The sequence below is a fragment of the Pelobates fuscus genome, chromosome 8, assembly GCF_036172605.1.
Source record: "Pelobates fuscus isolate aPelFus1 chromosome 8, aPelFus1.pri, whole genome shotgun sequence".
Lineage (NCBI taxonomy): Eukaryota > Metazoa > Chordata > Amphibia > Anura > Pelobatidae > Pelobates > Pelobates fuscus.
Genome location: NC_086324.1, coordinates 174,443,266 through 174,462,100, shown reverse-complemented (window position 1 = coordinate 174,462,100; position 18,835 = coordinate 174,443,266). Strand labels below are relative to the sequence as shown.

Sequence of the window (18,835 nt, the reverse complement as noted above, 5' to 3'; positions counted from 1 at the left end):
TTTGGGTACATTTCATGTTTATATCACAGCAAGTGCTACTGAACAAGGTAAGAGACACTGGGTGGGTTATACATGGGTACTGTAGGGGTATATTAGAAGATACAACATGTGCAAGCAGGTACTATAGGTCCAACAACATGTGTTTTCATTGATGACATTTGTACAGAGCTGGACATGTGGAGGTTTATTGAGAAACAGATCATAGATTATGGATACTATGTTTCTGGGATGGGGTCAAGGAACAAAACTAATATATTGATAGAAGGATCATATTGATAGAGGCTACCTAACGTATAAAAGGCAGGTCACACTCGACGTATCTTCATTTCTGTGGTCTTCAGAGAGTAGTAGTAACCCTTCCAAGGAAACCAGATAACACCACTGGCGTAGGACAAATGGACACCACCTAGATATGGACCATTCAGGTTGGCCTGGTGACAAGATTTGAACCAGAAGCCTCCAGTAGACAGGGCAGCACAGTTCTGGGTATAGGTGTCCCGATCACTATCATACGTAGAAAACTTCATGCCATTGTGATAGGACAAAGCATCACCTGAGGAAAGGGAGACATGTTGGATTTAGTGTCTTGTGTATGACCGTGCCTCCGCTAACCATGCAGTGCACACGTCTGCTTTTATTACTGTAGATTTTTCTAGTCTTACGTATTAATGTGTCAATATATCTTCAATCGTGTACTCATTCTAAACATGTTAATATTTATACATACCTTTTCAGCAGGGAGATCAGAAAACAAACCATCTATAAATATATATGTTTTTGTTGCTAGTTTTGGTACTTTTTCATAATAATAATAATTATTATTCCGATGTGTTTTAAAGGGTCACTCCAAGCACCATGACCACTTCAGCAATTAGATTTTTGTACTTGCAATCTGTAATGATGGGCATGCAGAGCAGATGTGCAAATAAAGAAAGCTAATGGATGAAAAATCAGCCACCTGCCTCCAGAATGGAGCGCTAAAAGGTGTAAGAACGCACACACTTAGCCCTAATTAGGGATATTAAGCACCGGCACTCCTCACTTACCGAATGGGTTCCGTTCGTAAAACAAATTGGTCGGTAAGCAAGGATGCCCTACGGAGCATGCACACCAGCAGAAAAGCGCAGCAGAGCAGGGAATCCCTCTAATCCCTGAATTCCCTGAATATAGACCAGCTCTCTAAAGTGGTGAACCCCTTGAATACCCACGCTAGAGAGCTGCTTGTAAGTGTGACCCGTCGTAAAACAGGTAGGCCGTTAAGTGAGGACCACCTGTAATTCTTAAATACCGTACTGCTGAGGAAAAGAGAGGGAGAATTCTCTCCACCATGGGGAGCATTGAGAAATACCGGTGGTTGATTTTCAGCCCTTAGCTTTATTTTACATGTTTTCAGAGGTGAGTGAGAGAGATACCCACTACAGTTTAGTAGCGGCAGTAGCCCTGCTCCCCCTCCCCCCCTCCATTCCTCTGTAAGTTCTCTCTCAGTGCGACCTCCGCACATCCCATGAGATTGGGCCTCATGGTGGGATCACTGGGGGGTGCAACCAAGGGTTACTCCAACCAGAAAGAGTGTTTTCTTAAAATTCAGTAAGTGCCTTGTGTTCCTGTACGAGCGTGTAAACCACTTAATAAAAACTGAAATTGCAAACAACAAAAAAATCTGGGATTGCGACCTGTGGCATCGTCATAATCAGAGCGTAGTGAGACAGAGGAGCAATTCTGGGACAATGCTGTACAGGTGGAGCAATCGCCATGGAAACCAGTTATAATACTGATCGCTTACGTGGAAAGGTCCGGTTTATCCTGGTAAATATAATCTAATGCATCGAAGAGCCGCGCTGTCAGGATACGGCTTGAAACAGAGACGCGAGTGCCAATACAAACATTTGTGGAATAAATCGTAATAAAGCTGCAAGCAGTAGATATATAAGCTTGTGCACAGTTTGTCTGAATCAATAAGTGAAAAAAAATATTTAATCTATTTTGGGGGACCATTCAGGATTCGTCCATGTGGTGTTCTGGTTTAGATTAATTTTGTCCATGTGATCGTTTGAGAAAAAAATGATTCAACCAAACCAAAATGGCACAAAAATCCACCTTTCAGTGTACGGCAAAATATACACATAACGTAAATATTACATATACATTGTGCAGCACATTTTCACACCATTTGGTTCACAGATTAAGGCCTTGATTTAATGTGCTTTAATCAGCATCAGAAATGATATTTTTTTATAAATAAAGAATATGTAAAAATATCATCCATACCTTTAGTAAAAGACAGGAACCCTCATACCAAGCACCTTGGGTCAGACTGAGCCCTCGCTTTAATATGGTTGGATACGATTTACAAATGATTTAATATTTTTGAATAAACTTTTACAATAATTTGATATTATGAAACAAATTCGAATATTTTAAAGTTTTGATATTTTTGATATAGATATTTATATATATTTTAATATGTTGAAAAAAACCTAAAATAATTTGAAAAGTTTATCCAACAATATCCAATCGTGGCCATAGCGGTAGTCACCTGCCATCTTTTTTTGGCGCCACGGACAGAAATCCAAACCATGAAACAAATGACCTGGCTTGCTCACTTCTCATTTTGTTTGTTTTGTGATTGGTCCGTGAGGAGATTTGGGGAGTTTAGAGATAAGGACGACTCACTGTTCGCGCCAAATTCTGACAAATTGCAATTAGTTTGAATCCAGAAGTCTAATAGATAGACAGATGAACAGATGGACTGACAGACAAGTTTAGATCCATTTCAGAATAGTTAATATTGTGGCATATTGACATTACTTGACTACAGTGTTAAATAAAAGTACCCTGTAGGCTGCAATATTTATAACGTTTTAGGAATGTGTTCTTGAAACAAATGTTGCCAAGTTGCATATTTCATACTTGATTTGTGTTTTCATTCATGTTAGTTCCTTAAATTTAAACCATTCGGAATACAACTAACATTTGTATCCTATTTTTGAACTTTAATCTGTGTATCTCAGTAACGTGAAGCCTCTCAGGTGCAACCAACAGACGGAAGCGCCAGGTTAAGTAATGATAACGTCTTATGGCAATCCAAACTTTATTATAAGGGTTTAATTCTTGAAATCTCATCTACACAAAGTAACGGGTCATTCATTGGGGGTAGTTATGGTCCAATATTAGGAAAATCTTTCATATAAAATAATATTTATAGAATGTACATTTATATTCTGGTTTGAGCAGGGCTTTGTTAACCTCACGTTATTTTTTTTTGTTTAATCTCTGATCTACTGTCATAAACCCTTTGTAAATATGAACTATGGAATATGCTTAATCTAGTTATAATATTAATAAATATCTGTATTTAGCACCCTGCATAAATGACATGTCTGTTAGTCCTCCCATTGTACAGCGCTATGGAATCTGATGGTGCTACATAAATAATAAAATAATAAATAATAAAAATAATATGTTTAGGATAGAGTGCCACACACTGGAGGTTCTGTGTTACTGCAGGTTTCTACAGGAGCAATACTGCCACCTCCTGGTAGAAATATGCTTGCAGTGCAGAATCAATTAGCCTTTCTCATAGACAGTGATGCAGACTGGGGGGGCTCAGGAGGCCCCTTGTATAACAATTTGTATATTTTTTTCACAATAAAAACCAATCAATGCTCTGTGGTGCAATATACCTGCTCCTCCATCATGAAATCCCTCTACATACAAAGCGTATCCGTCTTCCTCGGGGTTAATGGCTTTTGGAGAGAGAGCAAAGTCGCTGTATTTGGCATAAGCCGTGTTATTCTCGAAATCTCCGAGGTCGACCCTCAGCTCATACTTCCTCTTCAACGTTAACAGATACACATTGTGTAACCCTACGGAGAACGCAGGGGATATTAATAATAACATGCAACAATACAAATAAATCATAATAATATAATGCAATTAGCTAACATGATAAAAAGAGAGAGGGCATTATGTAACAATCATATAAGTTCATTGTACACATTGGGATAACGTATTATTAAAAGGGAAAAAAGTGTCTGAGATGAAATCATGACTGACAACGTACGCCTGGTTACTGGCTGACAGCAAGCACCTGGTTACTGACTGACAGCAAGCACCTGGTTACTGACTGACAGCAAGCACCTGGTTACTGACTGACAGCGTACACCTGGTTACTGACTGACAGAAAGCACCTGGTTACTGACTGACAGCATGCACCTGGTTACTGACTGACAGCAAGCACCTGGTTACTGACTGACAGCAAGCACCTGGTTACTGACTGACAGCGTACACCTGGTTACTGACTGACAGAAAGCACCTGGTTACTGACTGACAGCAAGCACCTGGTTACTGACTGACAGCAAGCACCTGGTTACTGACTGACAGCAAGCACCTGGTTACTGACTGACAGCGTACACCTGGTTACTGACTGACAGCATGCACCTGGTTACCGACTGACAGCGTGCATCTGGTTACTGACTGACAGCGTGCATCTGGTTACTGACTGACAGCGTGCATCTGGTTACTGACTGACAGCATGCACCTGGTTACGGACTGACAGCAAGCACCTGGTTACTGACTGACAGCGTGCACTTGGTTACTGACTGACAGCGTGCACCTGGTTACTGACTGACAGCGTGCACCTGGTTACTGACTGACAGCGTGCACCTGGTTACTGACTGACAATGTGCACCTGGTTACTGACTGACAATGTGCACCTGGTTACTGACTGACAATGTGCACCTGGTTACTGACTGACAATGTGCACCTGGTTACTGACTGACAATGTGCACCTGGTTACTGACTGACAATGTGCACCTGGTTACTGACTGACAATGTGCACCTGGTTACTGACTGACCGCATGCACCTGGTTACTGACTGACAGCGTGTAACTGCTCAGAACTCGACACAGTGACAAGATCACTTACCAAGCCAATACTCCCCATCAGCCCGGCCAAAGCCCAGTTTATAATCTGTCCAGCCGCGGAAAAATGCCAGGGTGCCGTTAAACCTCTTCTGGATCACCTAGAGGTAGAACAAAGCAGGAAGATGTAATAGGTGTACTCTATGCTGTACATGCTGATGGTGCAATAAGTGTTCTCTGTGCTAAACACTGAAGGTGCCATCAGTTTAACCTGTTCGGTTCATACTAAAGATACAATGAGTGTACACTGTGCTCTGCATTTTAAAAAGCCTGATTAGTGTACTCTGTACTGTACATACTGAAGATACTATTAGTGTATTTTATGCTATACATAAAGCTCCAGGCTTACTCTGTGTACTCTATGCTGTATACAGTAAAAGCTCACTTAGTGTCCTCTGTGCTGTACTTACTAAAGGCTAACTTAGGCCTCGATTTAATAAACTTTCCAAATTTTTCAATACTATTACAAAAACTCTCCAAATGATTTATCTCCAGAAATTCCCATAGAATTTATAGGTGACTTCTGTAGAACGTTCTGTATAAATCATTTAGAAAGTTATATAACAGTATTGAATCGTATGGAAAGCTTATTAAATCGTGATTTTACTGTGCTCTGTGCTCTACACACTGAAGACCAACTCAATGTCAGTGGAGAACATGGTGAAGGCATCTCTCAGTGTACTCTGTACTGTGTATTCTAAAGGCTCACTCCATGTACTCTGCGCTGTATACACTAAAGGCTCACTCCATGTACTCTGCGCTGTATACACTGAAGGCTCACTCCATGTACTCTTAGGGTGACCACCTTTCTTAACCGACATTCAGGGACACTTACTTTCACGAGTGCATTTCATAAAATCTATACTTGCAGTGCAGCTCAGCTCATTGTGGGTCGGGACACTACATTATTCTGGAATGAGACGCGGGACAGACTCTCAAAATGCGGGACTGTTCCGGGCGATCTGGGACACGTGGGCACCCTGTGTACTCTGTACTGTACATAAAGAAGGTTCACTCAGTGTGTTTTGTGCTGTACATGCATTCAGTGTACTCACTGTCCATTTCCCTTCATCAGTACTCATGTCACAATACACGGGGACAGCACTCTGCGGTCCTGCAGGATATATGACGTGCACCCCATTGGCCTCTGATCCCATAGCGTACCATTCATCGCAATCAGCGGGGTACATTTCACCGTCTGTATCTGGGTAGAAAGAGCCACAGGTTTGGGGTGTTGGGGAGCCTTAATACATTGATTGCCATCCCTGCTACTAAAACATTCTGTTTGTGGCATTACTCAATATTGCCAACATGGTGACTCATAGATTATTGATCAGTGAAATATAAAGGCCAATATTGATCTCCAGGTCAGGATGAGTGAGGTGTGTGATAAGTTATAAGTTAGCAGGATGGTATAGCTCAGTAAGGTGATAAAGGTTAGTAGTATGCTATAGGTTAGTGGGGTGATAGGGATTAGTGGTATGATATAGGCTAATGGGGTGATAGAGATTAGTGGTATGCTATAAAGGTAGTGATGTGTTATAGGTCAGTGGGTTGCTGGAGGTAGTGATGTGTTATAGGTCAGTGGGGAGCTAGAGGTAGTGATGTGTTATAGGTCAGTGGGGAGCTAGATGTAGTGATTTATATTTATAGGTCAGTGGGGTGCTAGAGGTAGGGATGTGTTATAGGTCATTGGGGTGCTAGGTAGTGATGTGTTATAGGTCAGTGGGGAGCTAGAGGTAGTGATGTGTTATAGGTCAGTGGGGTGCTAGGTAGTGATGTGTTATAGGTCAGTGGGGAGCTAGAGGTAGTGATTTATATTTATGGGTCAGTGGGGTGCTAGAGGTAGGGATGTGTTATAGGTCAGTGGGGTGTTAGAGGAAGTGATGTGTTATAGGTCAGTGGGGTGCTAGGTAGTGATGTGTTATAGGTCAGTGGGGAGCTAGAGGTAGTGATGTGTTATAGGTCAGTGGGGTGTTAGAGGAAGTGATGTGTTATAGGTCAGTGGGGTGCTAGAGGTAGTGATTTATATTTATGGGTCAGTGGGGTGCTAGAGGTAGGGATGTGTTATAGGTCAGTGGGGTGTTAGAGGAAGTGATGTGTTATAGGTCAGTGGGGTGCTAGGTAGTGATGTGTTATAGGTCAATGGGGAGCTAGAGGTAGTGATGTGTTATAGGTCAGTGGGGTGTTAGCGGAAGTGATGTGTTATAGGTCAGTGGGTTGCTAGAGGTAGTGATGTGTTATAGGTCAGTGGGTTGCTCGAGGTAGTGATGTGTTATAGGTCAGTGGGGTGCTAGAGGTAGTGATTTATATTTATAGGTCAGTGGGGTGCTAGAGGTAGGGATGTGTTATAGGTCAGTGGGTTGCTAGAGGTAGTGATGTGTTATAGGTCAGTGGGTTGCTCGAGGTAGTGATGTGTTATAGGTCAGTGGGGAGTTAGAGGTAGTGATGGTGTGGTAGTTTGGTAGTCATTGATGTGGTATAGGTTAGTGGCATGAAACAATATATACAATAAAAAGACACAATAACACAAGGCTGCAGTCAGCAGGAGCCATTAAACACGGCCATTTCAGGTTTAATATTTGTAGCATCCATCAGATTTCACCTCTTTTTACTGGATCAATGGTGTTTTGTTTTGTGTTTTTATTTAAATTTATATTTGCCGTTCAACGTTCTCATTGTGCAGTCATTTGGCTGGACACAGTGCTGATTCCAGAACAGATGTTCGAATCATTGAGTCATGTTAATATCAGATTACTCTGAATGTGATGGAAAATCAGGCATTTCTTTAATATACTTTGTATCCATTGTTTAAAAGTTATAGGGGTCTGTGACAGTGTGTGTAGCTGTGACAGTGTAATGGGTGACAGTGTGTGTAGCTGTGACAGTGTAATGTGTGGCAGTGTGTGTAGCTGTGACAGTGTAATGTGTGACAGTGTGTGTAGCTGTGACAGTGTAATGAGTGACAGTGTGTGTTGCTGTGACAGTGTAATGAGTGACAGTGCGTGTAGCTGTGATGGTGTAATGAGTGACAGTGTAACGGGTGACAGTGTGTGTAGCTGTGACAGTGTAATGCGTGACAGTGTGTGTAGCTGTGATAGTGTAATGATTGACAGTGTGTAGCTATGACAGTGTAATGGGTGACACTGGTTGTAGCTGTGTTAGTGTAACGGGTGACAGTGTGTAGCTGTGATAGTGTAATGGGTGGCAGTGTGTGTAGCTGTGTTAGTGTAATGGGTAACAGTGTGTGTAGCTGTGATAGTGTAATGGGTGACAGTGTGTGTAGCTATGATAGTGTAATGGGTGACAGTGTGTGTAGCTATGATAGTGTAATGGGTGACAGTGTGTAGCTGTGATAGTGTAATGGGTAACAGTGTGTGTAGCTATGATAGTGTAATGGGTGACAGTGTGTATGTGTGTTAGTGTAATGGGTGACAGTGTGCGTAGCTGTGTTAGTGTAATGGGTCACAGTGTGCGTAGTTGTGATAGTATAATGGGTCACAGTGTGTATAGCTGTGATTGTGTAATGGGTCACAGTGTGTGTAGCTATGATAGTGTAATGGGTCACAGTGTGTGTAGCTGTGATAGTGTAATGGGTAACAGTGTGTAGCTGTGATAGTGTAATGGGTCACAGTGTGTAGCTGTGATAGTGTAATGGGTCACAGTGTGTGTAGCTATGATAGTGTAATGGGTCACAGTGTGTGTAGCTATGATTGTGTAATGGGTGACAGTGTGTGTAGCTATGATTGTGTAATGGGTGACAGTGTGTGTAGCTGTGATAGTGTAATGGGTGACAGTGTGTAGCTGTGATAGTGTAATGGGTAACAGTGTGTGTAGCTGTGATAGTGTAATGGGTGACAGTGTGTATGTGTGTTAGTGTAATGGGCGACAGTGTGCGTAGCTGTGTTAGTGTAATGGGTGACAGTGTGTGTAGCTATGATAGTGTAATGGGTGACAGTGTGTGTAGCTATGATAGTGTAATGGGTGACAGTGTGTGTAGCTATGATAGTGTAATGGGTGACAGTGTGTGTAGCTATGATAGTGTAATGGGTGACAGTGTGTGTAGCTGTGTTAGTGTAATAGGTAACAGTGTGTGTAGCTGTGATAGTGTAATGGGTGACAGTGTGTGTAGCTATGATAGTGTAATGGGTGACAGTGTGTATGTGTGTTAGTGTAATGGGTGACAGTGTGCGTAGCTGTGTTAGTGTAATGGGTGACAGTGTGTGTAGCTATGATAGTGTAATGGGTGACAGTGTGTGTAGCTATGATAGTGTAATGGGTGACAGTGTGTGTAGCTATGATAGTGTAATGGGTCACAGTGTGTGTAGCTGTGATAGTGTAATGGGTCACAGTGTGTGTAGCTGTGATAGTGTAATGGGTGACAGTGTGTGTAGCTATGATAGTGTAATGGGTCACAGTGTGTATAGCTGTGATTGTGTAATGGGTCACAGTGTGCGTAGTTGTGATAGTGTAATGGGTCACAGTGTGTGCAGCTGTGATAGTGTAATGGGTGACAGTGTGTATAGCTGTGATTGTGTAATGGGTCACAGTGTGCGTAGTTGTGATAGTGTAATGGGTCACAGTGTGTGTAGCTGTGATAGTGTAATGTGTGGCAGTGTGCGTAGTTGTGATAGTGTAATGGGTGACAGTGTGTGTAGCTGTGATAGTGTAATGGGTGACAGTGTGTGTAGCTATGATAGTGTAATGGGTCACAGTGTGTGAAGCTGTGATAGTGTAATGGGTGACAGTGTGTGTAGCTATGATAGTGTAATGGGTGACAGTGTGTGTAGCTATGATAGTGTAATGGGTCACAGTGTGTATAGCTGTGATTGTGTAATGGGTCACAGTGTGCGTAGTTGTGATAGTGTAATGGGTCACAGTGTGTGCAGCTGTGATAGTGTAATGGGTGACAGTGTGTATAGCTGTGATTGTGTAATGGGTAACAGTGTGTGTAGCTATGATTGTGTAATGGGTCACAGTGTGCGTAGTTGTGATAGTGTAATGGGTCACAGTGTGTGTAGCTGTGATAGTGTAATGTGTGGCAGTGTGCGTAGTTGTGATAGTGTAATGGGTGACAGTGTGTGTAGCTGTGATAGTGTAATGGGTGACAGTGTGTGTAGCTGTGATAGTGTAATGGGTGACAGTGTGTGTAGCTGTGATAGTGTAATGGGTCACAGTGTGTGTAGCTATGATTGTGTAATGGGTGACAGTGTGTGTAGCTGTGATAGTGTAATGGGTAACAGTGTGTAGCTGTGATAGTGTAATGGGTCACAGTGTGTAGCTGTGATAGTGTAATGGGTCACAGTGTGTGTAGCTATGATAGTGTAATGGGTGACAGTGTGTGTAGCTATGATTGTGTAATGGGTGACAGTGTGTGTGTAGCTATGATTGTGTAATGGGTGACAGTGTGTGTAGCTGTGATAGTGTAATGGGTAACAGTGTGTGTAGCTGTGATAGTGTAATTGGTGACAGTGTGTATGTGTGTTAGTGTAATGGGTGACAGTGTGCGTAGCTGTGTTAGTGTAATGGGTGACAGTGTGTGTAGCTATGATAGTGTAATGGGTGACAGTGTGTGTAGCTATGATAGTGTAATGGGTGACAGTGTGTGTAGCTATGATAGTGTAATGGGTGACAGTGTGTGTAGCTATGATAGTGTAATGGGTGACAGTGTGTGTAGCTGTGTTAGTGTAATAGGTAACAGTGTGTGTAGCTGTGATAGTGTAATGGGTGACAGTGTGTGTAGCTATGATAGTGTAATGGGTGACAGTGTGTAGCTGTGATAGTGTAATGGGTAACAGTGTGTGTAGCTGTGATAGTGTAATGGGTGACAGTGTGTATGTGTGTTAGTGTAATGGGTGACAGTGTGCATAGCTGTGTTAGTGTAATGGGTGACAGTGTGTGTAGCTATGATAGTGTAATGGGTGACAGTGTGTGTAGCTATGATAGTGTAATGGGTCACAGTGTGTGAAGCTGTGATAGTGTAATGGGTGACAGTGTGTGTAGCTATGATAGTGTAATGGGTGACAGTGTGTGTAGCTATGATAGTGTAATGGGTCACAGTGTGTATAGCTGTGATTGTGTAATGGGTCACAGTGTGCGTAGTTGTGATAGTGTAATGGGTCACAGTGTGTGCAGCTGTGATAGTGTAATGGGTGACAGTGTGTATAGCTGTGATTGTGTAATGGGTCACAGTGTGCGTAGTTGTGATAGTGTAATGGGTCACAGTGTGTGTAGCTGTGATAGTGTAATGTGTGGCAGTGTGCGTAGTTGTGATAGTGTAATGGGTGACAGTGTGTGTAGCTGTGATAGTGTAATGGGTGACAGTGTGTGTAGCTATGATAGTGTAATGGGTCACAGTGTGTGAAGCTGTGATAGTGTAATGGGTGACAGTGTGTGTAGCTATGATAGTGTAATGGGTGACAGTGTGTGTAGCTATGATAGTGTAATGGGTCACAGTGTGTATAGCTGTGATTGTGTAATGGGTCACAGTGTGCGTAGTTGTGATAGTGTAATGGGTCACAGTGTGTGCAGCTGTGATAGTGTAATGGGTGACAGTGTGTATAGCTGTGATTGTGTAATGGGTAACAGTGTGTGTAGCTATGATTGTGTAATGGGTCACAGTGTGCGTAGTTGTGATAGTGTAATGGGTCACAGTGTGTGTAGCTGTGATAGTGTAATGTGTGGCAGTGTGCGTAGTTGTGATAGTGTAATGGGTGACAGTGTGTGTAGCTGTGATAGTGTAATGGGTGACAGTGTGTGTAGCTGTGATAGTGTAATGGGTGACAGTGTGTGTAGCTGTGATAGTGTAATGGGTCACAGTGTGTGTAGCTATGATTGTGTAATGGGTGACAGTGTGTGTAGCTGTGATAGTGTAATGGGTAACAGTGTGTAGCTGTGATAGTGTAATGGGTCACAGTGTGTAGCTGTGATAGTGTAATGGGTCACAGTGTGTGTAGCTATGATAGTGTAATGGGTGACAGTGTGTGTAGCTATGATTGTGTAATGGGTGACAGTGTGTGTGTAGCTATGATTGTGTAATGGGTGACAGTGTGTGTAGCTGTGATAGTGTAATGGGTAACAGTGTGTGTAGCTGTGATAGTGTAATTGGTGACAGTGTGTATGTGTGTTAGTGTAATGGGTGACAGTGTGCGTAGCTGTGTTAGTGTAATGGGTGACAGTGTGTGTAGCTATGATAGTGTAATGGGTGACAGTGTGTGTAGCTATGATAGTGTAATGGGTGACAGTGTGTGTAGCTATGATAGTGTAATGGGTGACAGTGTGTGTAGCTATGATAGTGTAATGGGTGACAGTGTGTGTAGCTGTGTTAGTGTAATAGGTAACAGTGTGTGTAGCTGTGATAGTGTAATGGGTGACAGTGTGTGTAGCTATGATAGTGTAATGGGTGACAGTGTGTAGCTGTGATAGTGTAATGGGTAACAGTGTGTGTAGCTGTGATAGTGTAATGGGTGACAGTGTGTATGTGTGTTAGTGTAATGGGTGACAGTGTGCATAGCTGTGTTAGTGTAATGGGTGACAGTGTGTGTAGCTATGATAGTGTAATGGGTGACAGTGTGTGTAGCTATGATAGTGTAATGGGTCACAGTGTGTGAAGCTGTGATAGTGTAATGGGTGACAGTGTGTGTAGCTATGATAGTGTAATGGGTGACAGTGTGTGTAGCTATGATAGTGTAATGGGTCACAGTGTGTATAGCTGTGATTGTGTAATGGGTCACAGTGTGCGTAGTTGTGATAGTGTAATGGGTCACAGTGTGTGCAGCTGTGATAGTGTAATGGGTGACAGTGTGTATAGCTGTGATTGTGTAATGGGTCACAGTGTGCGTAGTTGTGATAGTGTAATGGGTCACAGTGTGTGTAGCTGTGATAGTGTAATGTGTGGCAGTGTGCGTAGTTGTGATAGTGTAATGGGTGACAGTGTGTGTAGCTGTGATAGTGTAATGGGTGACAGTGTGTGTAGCTGTGATAGTGTAATGGGTGAAGGTGTGTGTAGCTGTGATAGTGTAATGGGTCACAGTGTGTGTAGCTATGATTGTGTAATGGGTGACAGTGTGTGTAGCTGTGATAGTGTAATGGGTAACAGTGTGTAGCTGTGATAGTGTAATGGGTCACAGTGTGTAGCTGTGATAGTGTAATGGGTCACAGTGTGTGTAGCTATGATAGTGTAATGGGTGACAGTGTGTGTAGCTATGATTGTGTAATGGGTGACAGTGTGTGTGTAGCTATGATTGTGTAATGGGTGACAGTGTGTGTAGCTGTGATAGTGTAATGGGTAACAGTGTGTGTAGCTGTGATAGTGTAATTGGTGACAGTGTGTATGTGTGTTAGTGTAATGGGTGACAGTGTGCGTAGCTGTGTTAGTGTAATGGGTGACAGTGTGTGTAGCTATGATAGTGTAATGGGTGACAGTGTGTGTAGCTATGATAGTGTAATGGGTGACAGTGTGTGTAGCTATGATAGTGTAATGGGTGACAGTGTGTGTAGCTATGATAGTGTAATGGGTGACAGTGTGTGTAGCTGTGTTAGTGTAATAGGTAACAGTGTGTGTAGCTGTGATAGTGTAATGGGTGACAGTGTGTGTAGCTATGATAGTGTAATGGGTGACAGTGTGTAGCTGTGATAGTGTAATGGGTAACAGTGTGTGTAGCTGTGATAGTGTAATGGGTGACAGTGTGTATGTGTGTTAGTGTAATGGGTGACAGTGTGCATAGCTGTGTTAGTGTAATGGGTGACAGTGTGTGTAGCTATGATAGTGTAATGGGTGACAGTGTGTGTAGCTATGATAGTGTAATGGGTCACAGTGTGTGAAGCTGTGATAGTGTAATGGGTGACAGTGTGTGTAGCTATGATAGTGTAATGGGTGACAGTGTGTGTAGCTGTGATAGTGCAATGGGTCACAGTGTGTGTAGGTGTGATAGTGTAATGGGTGACAGTGTGTGTAGCTATGATAGTGTAATGGGTGACAGTGTGTGTAGCTATGATAGTGTAATGGGTCACAGTGTGTGTAGCTGTGATAGTGTAATGGGTGACAGTGTGTGTAGCTATGATAGTGTAATGGGTGACAGTGTGTGTAGCTGTGATAGTGCAATGGGTCACAGTGTGTGTAGCTGTGATAGTGTAATGGGTGACAGTGTGTGTAGCTATGATTGTGTAATGGGGACAGTGTGTGTAGCTGTGATAGTGTAACGGGTGACAGTGTGTGTAGCTATGATAGTGTAATGGGTGACAGTGTGTGTAGCTGTGATAGTGTAATGGGTAACAGTGTGTGTAGCTATGATTGTGTAATGGGGGACAGTGTGTGTAGCTGTGATAGTGTAACGGGTGACAGTGTGTGTAACTATGATAGTGTAATGGGTGACAGTGTGTGTAGCTGTGATAGTGTAATGGGTGACAGTGTGTGTCGCTATGATAGTGTAATGGGGGACAGTGTGTGTAGCTGTGATAGTGTAATGGGTGACAGTGTGTGTAGCTATGATAGTGTAATGGGGGACAGTGTGTGTAGCTGTGATAGTGTAATGGGTGACAGTGTGTGTAGCTATGATAGTGTAATGGGGGACAGTGTGTGTAGCTGTGATAGTGTAATGGGTGACAGTGTGTGTAGCTATGATAGTGTAATGGGTCACAGTGTGTGTAGCTATGATAGTGTAATGGGGGACAGTGTGTGTAGCTGTGATAGTGTAATGGGTGACAGTGTGTGTAGCTATGATAGTGTAATGGGGGACAGTGTGTGTAGCTGTGATAGTGTAATGGGTGACAGTGTGTGTAGCTATGATAGTGTAATGGGGGACAGTGTGTGTAGCTGTGATAGTGTAATGGGTGACAGTGTGTGTAGCTGTGATAGTGTAATGGGTGACAGTGTGTATGTGTGTTAGTGTAATGGGTAACAGTGTAGTGTGTTGGTGTGTGTGTGTGTTCTTTTCTAGAGGGGGTCTGTTCAATGCGTGGGGTCCCACAAACAGAATTAGGGTCACACTTACCATTCTCTGTGTCTCTTTTAGCTGTGCTACATACATTTATGAGCAGCAGGACATTGAATAGCAGGAAGACTCCCGGAGTCTGCAATGCATGTAATATAAACATATTATATATATATATAGCGTGACCATGTATGCATAGCCTCCTTATATAGAGACCATATATAAGGACCATATATGTATTACCCCCTTATACATAGAACATATATGTATAGCCCCCTTATATAAGGACCATATATGTATTACCCCCTTATACATAGAACATATATGTATAGCCCCCTTATATAGAGACCTTATCTCTGTAGTTCCCTTATATAGAGACCATATATATGTAGCACCCATATATATACAGACCATATATGTATTACCACCTTATATAGATGTAGTTTACTTATATAGAGACCGTATATATATAACCCCCATATAGAGCGCCCCTGTATATAGAGCTGAATTGAGATACATATTAAAAATAAAATACTAATTGTTACTGTTAGAAGACTAAGCAGTGTATTCAACATATTTCGAATACTTGGCAATCGATGGGTTAATGGAATTAATGTAACCATGGAACCTTCTGGCACAGTATAAATTATACTTTATATAACTTACATTGACCCCAATAAAGCATAAACTCTGGGCCTGGTCTATGTGAGGACCACAACTACGCTCCTCTAAAACGTTTCCAGTCTCAACTGACCCCCAGAATGGGACTTCACTTTGCAGAGACGATAGATCCCATCGTTTATCCTGAAACTGCAGACTCGATAAACGAATCTCACATTGTAGGCCAAAAATAAGTAAGCTGCATAAACAGCTGTGATGAAGAATGTTTCCAATTTGTCTTTTTTTAGCCATTGTTTTCAATTTCCATGCAAATTCCCCCAAAGTCCCCGTTTATTTAATAAAGCCCTTAGTGTAAGGTGAGCCTGAGCACTGAGCGTCTCGGGGATACAGAGTGTTCCCATGCCTTACCTTCATGTCTGCGTCTGGCGTAGTGTGAGACTGCTTTATAAGGTCTTATATTTATATGGAGCGTCTGGTCCTGATTCCAGCCCCCTTCTCACCCCCCCCCCCCACCCTGCATTGTTAAGGATGTGATGAGGGGGGACGCGGGGCCACAGGATGTAGGGTTATGTTTTACGTTCTAGGACTCAGCACACATGTGTCCTGGATGCATAACCGGATGGCCAGGTCTGGAACTCAGGAATACACGAGGACAGAGTGAGACAGAGGGAGACAGAGAAAGAGAGAGCGAGAGTGTGATAAAAAGAGAGAGCAGTGGAGACAGAGAGACATGTAGAGAGAGAAAAAGACAAAGAGAGGGAGACAGAGATGGAAAGAAAAAGGGAGCGCGAACGAGAGTGAGAGATTGAGACAGAAAAAGAAATAGAAAAACAAACAAATGAAAAAGAAAATAGTGTATGGTAACAGTAAGCAGATAGTGGGAGATGAGGAGAGACAGCAGGGAGAAGGGGCAGAATGAAGGAGATAGATCAGAGATAGAGAAAGACACGGACATTAACAAATTGAGAGAGGAGGGATGATCGACTGGGGCATGGAGTCTCGGAAGAAATAAGACTTCAAAGACGTGTATAGCTGAAGCATGGAGGGTACAGATAGGAAGAGTACGGAGAAATAAAATGAGAGAGGATAAATGGTAGTAGATATATAATGAGATGGTGGGCCTATTTATAAAGTATAGTGGGATGAAGAGACCACACAGGAGCGATGGTGGGATGAAGAGACTATACCAGAGTGATGGTTGGATAAGAGAAACTATACAGGAGCGATGGTGGGATGGAGAGACTATACTGGAGAGATGGTGGGATGGAGAGACTATACTGGAGAGATGTGGGATGGAGAGACTATACTGGAGAGATGGTGGGATGGAGAGACTATACTGGAGAGATGGTGGGATGGAGAGACTATACTGGAGATGGTGGGATGGAGAGACTATACCGGAGGGATGTGGGATGGAGAGACTATACAGGAATGATGGTAGGATGGTGGGACGATACAGGAGTGATGGTGTGATGGAGAGACTATATGGGAGCGATGGTGGGATGGAGAGACTATACAGGAACGATGGTGGGATGGAGAGACTATATGGTAGCGATGGTGGGATGGAGAGACTATATGGGAGCGATGGTGGAATGGAAAGGCTATACAGAAGCAATGTTGTGATGGAGAGACTATATGGGAGTGATGGTGGGATGAAGAGACTATTCAGGAGCGATGGTGTGATGGAGAGACTATATGGGAGTGATGGTGGGATGGAGAGACTATACAGGAGTGATGGCGTGGTGGAGAGACTATATGGGGGTGATGGTGGGATGGAGAGACTATACAGGAGTGATGGTGGGATGGAAGACTATAGAGGAGCGATGGTGGGAAGGAGAGACTATATGGGGGTGATGGTGGGATGGAGAGACAATACAGGAATGATGGTGGAATGGAGAGACTTTACAGGAGTGATGATGGGATGGAAGACTATACAGGAGCGATGGCGTGATGGAGAGACTATATGGGGGTGATGGTGGGATGGAGAGAGCGATGGTGTGATGGAGAGACTACATGGGAGAGATGGTGGGATGGAGAGACTATACAGGAATGATGGTGTGATTGAGAGACTATATGGGGGTGATGGTGGGATGGAGAGACTAAATGGGGGTGATGGTGGTATGGAGAGACTATACAGGAGTGATAGTAGGACGGACAGACTTTATGGGAGTGATGGTGGGATGGAGAGACTATATAGGATTGATGGTTGGATGGAGAGATTATACAGGAGTGATGGTGGAATGGAGGGCCTATACAGGAGTGATGGTGGAATGGAAGACTATACAGCAGCGATGATGTGATGGAGAGACTATATGGGGGTGATGGTGGGATGGAGAGACTATATGGGGGTGATGGTGGTATGGAGAGACTATACAGGAGTGATAGTAGGATGGACAGACTTTATGGGAGTGATGGTGGGATGGAGAGACTATACAGGAACGATGGTGTGATAGAGAGACTATACAGGAACGATGGTGTGATAGAGAGACTATATGGGGGCAATGGTGGAATGAAGAGACTATAAAGGATTGATGGTTGGATGGAGAGACTATATGGGGGTGATGGTGTGATAGAGAGACTATATGGGAGCGATGGTGGGATGAAGAGACTATTCAGGAGCGATGATGTGATGGAGAGACTATATGGGAGTGATGGTGGGATGAAGAGACTATTCAGGAGCGATGGTGTGATGGAGAGACTATATGGGAGTGATGGTGGGATGGAGAGACTATACAGGAGTGATGGCGTGGTGGAGAGACTATATGGGGTGATGGTGGGATGGAGAGACTATACAGGAGTGATGGTGGGATGGAAGACTATAGAGGAGCGATGGTGGGAAGGAGAGACTATATGGGGGTGATGGTGGGATGGAGAGACAATACAGGAATGATGGTGGAATGGAGAGACTTTACAGGAGTGATGATGGGATGGAAGACTATACAGGAGTGATGGCGTGATGGAGAGACTATATGGGGGTGATGGTGGGATGGAGAGAGCGATGGTGTGATGGAGAGACTATATGGGAGAGATGGTGGGATGGAGAGACTATACAGGAATGATGGTGTGATTGAGAGACTATATGGGGGTGATGGTGGGATGGAGAGACTATATGGGGGTGATGGTGATATGGAGAGACTATACAGGAGTGATAGTAGGATGGACAGACTTTATGGGAGTGATGGTGGGATGGAGAGACTATATAGGATTGATGGTTGGATGGAGAGATTATACAGGAGTGATGGTGGAATGGAAGACTATACAGGAGCGATGATGTGATGGAGAGACTATATGGGGGTGATGGTGGGATGGAGAGACTATATGGGGGTGATGGTGGGATGGAGAGACTATATGGGGGTGATGGTG

The 18,835-nt window shown here is 43.3% G+C and overlaps 1 protein-coding gene across 1 annotated transcript; it reads right to left on the bottom strand.

Moving 5' to 3' along the window:
* Positions 1-15,971, bottom strand: LOC134571034 (microfibril-associated glycoprotein 4-like). The gene is made up of 6 exons (XM_063429075.1): positions 15,884-15,971; positions 14,915-14,993; positions 5,978-6,126; positions 4,927-5,023; positions 3,684-3,866; positions 1-553 (listed from the first exon to the last, which is right to left on the bottom strand). The coding sequence occupies exons 1-6, from the start codon at positions 15,887-15,889 to the stop codon at positions 306-308; spliced, it is 762 nt and encodes a 253-aa protein (XP_063285145.1). The 5' UTR covers positions 15,890-15,971; the 3' UTR covers positions 1-305.
* Positions 15,972-18,835: the final 2,864 nt, after the last annotated feature.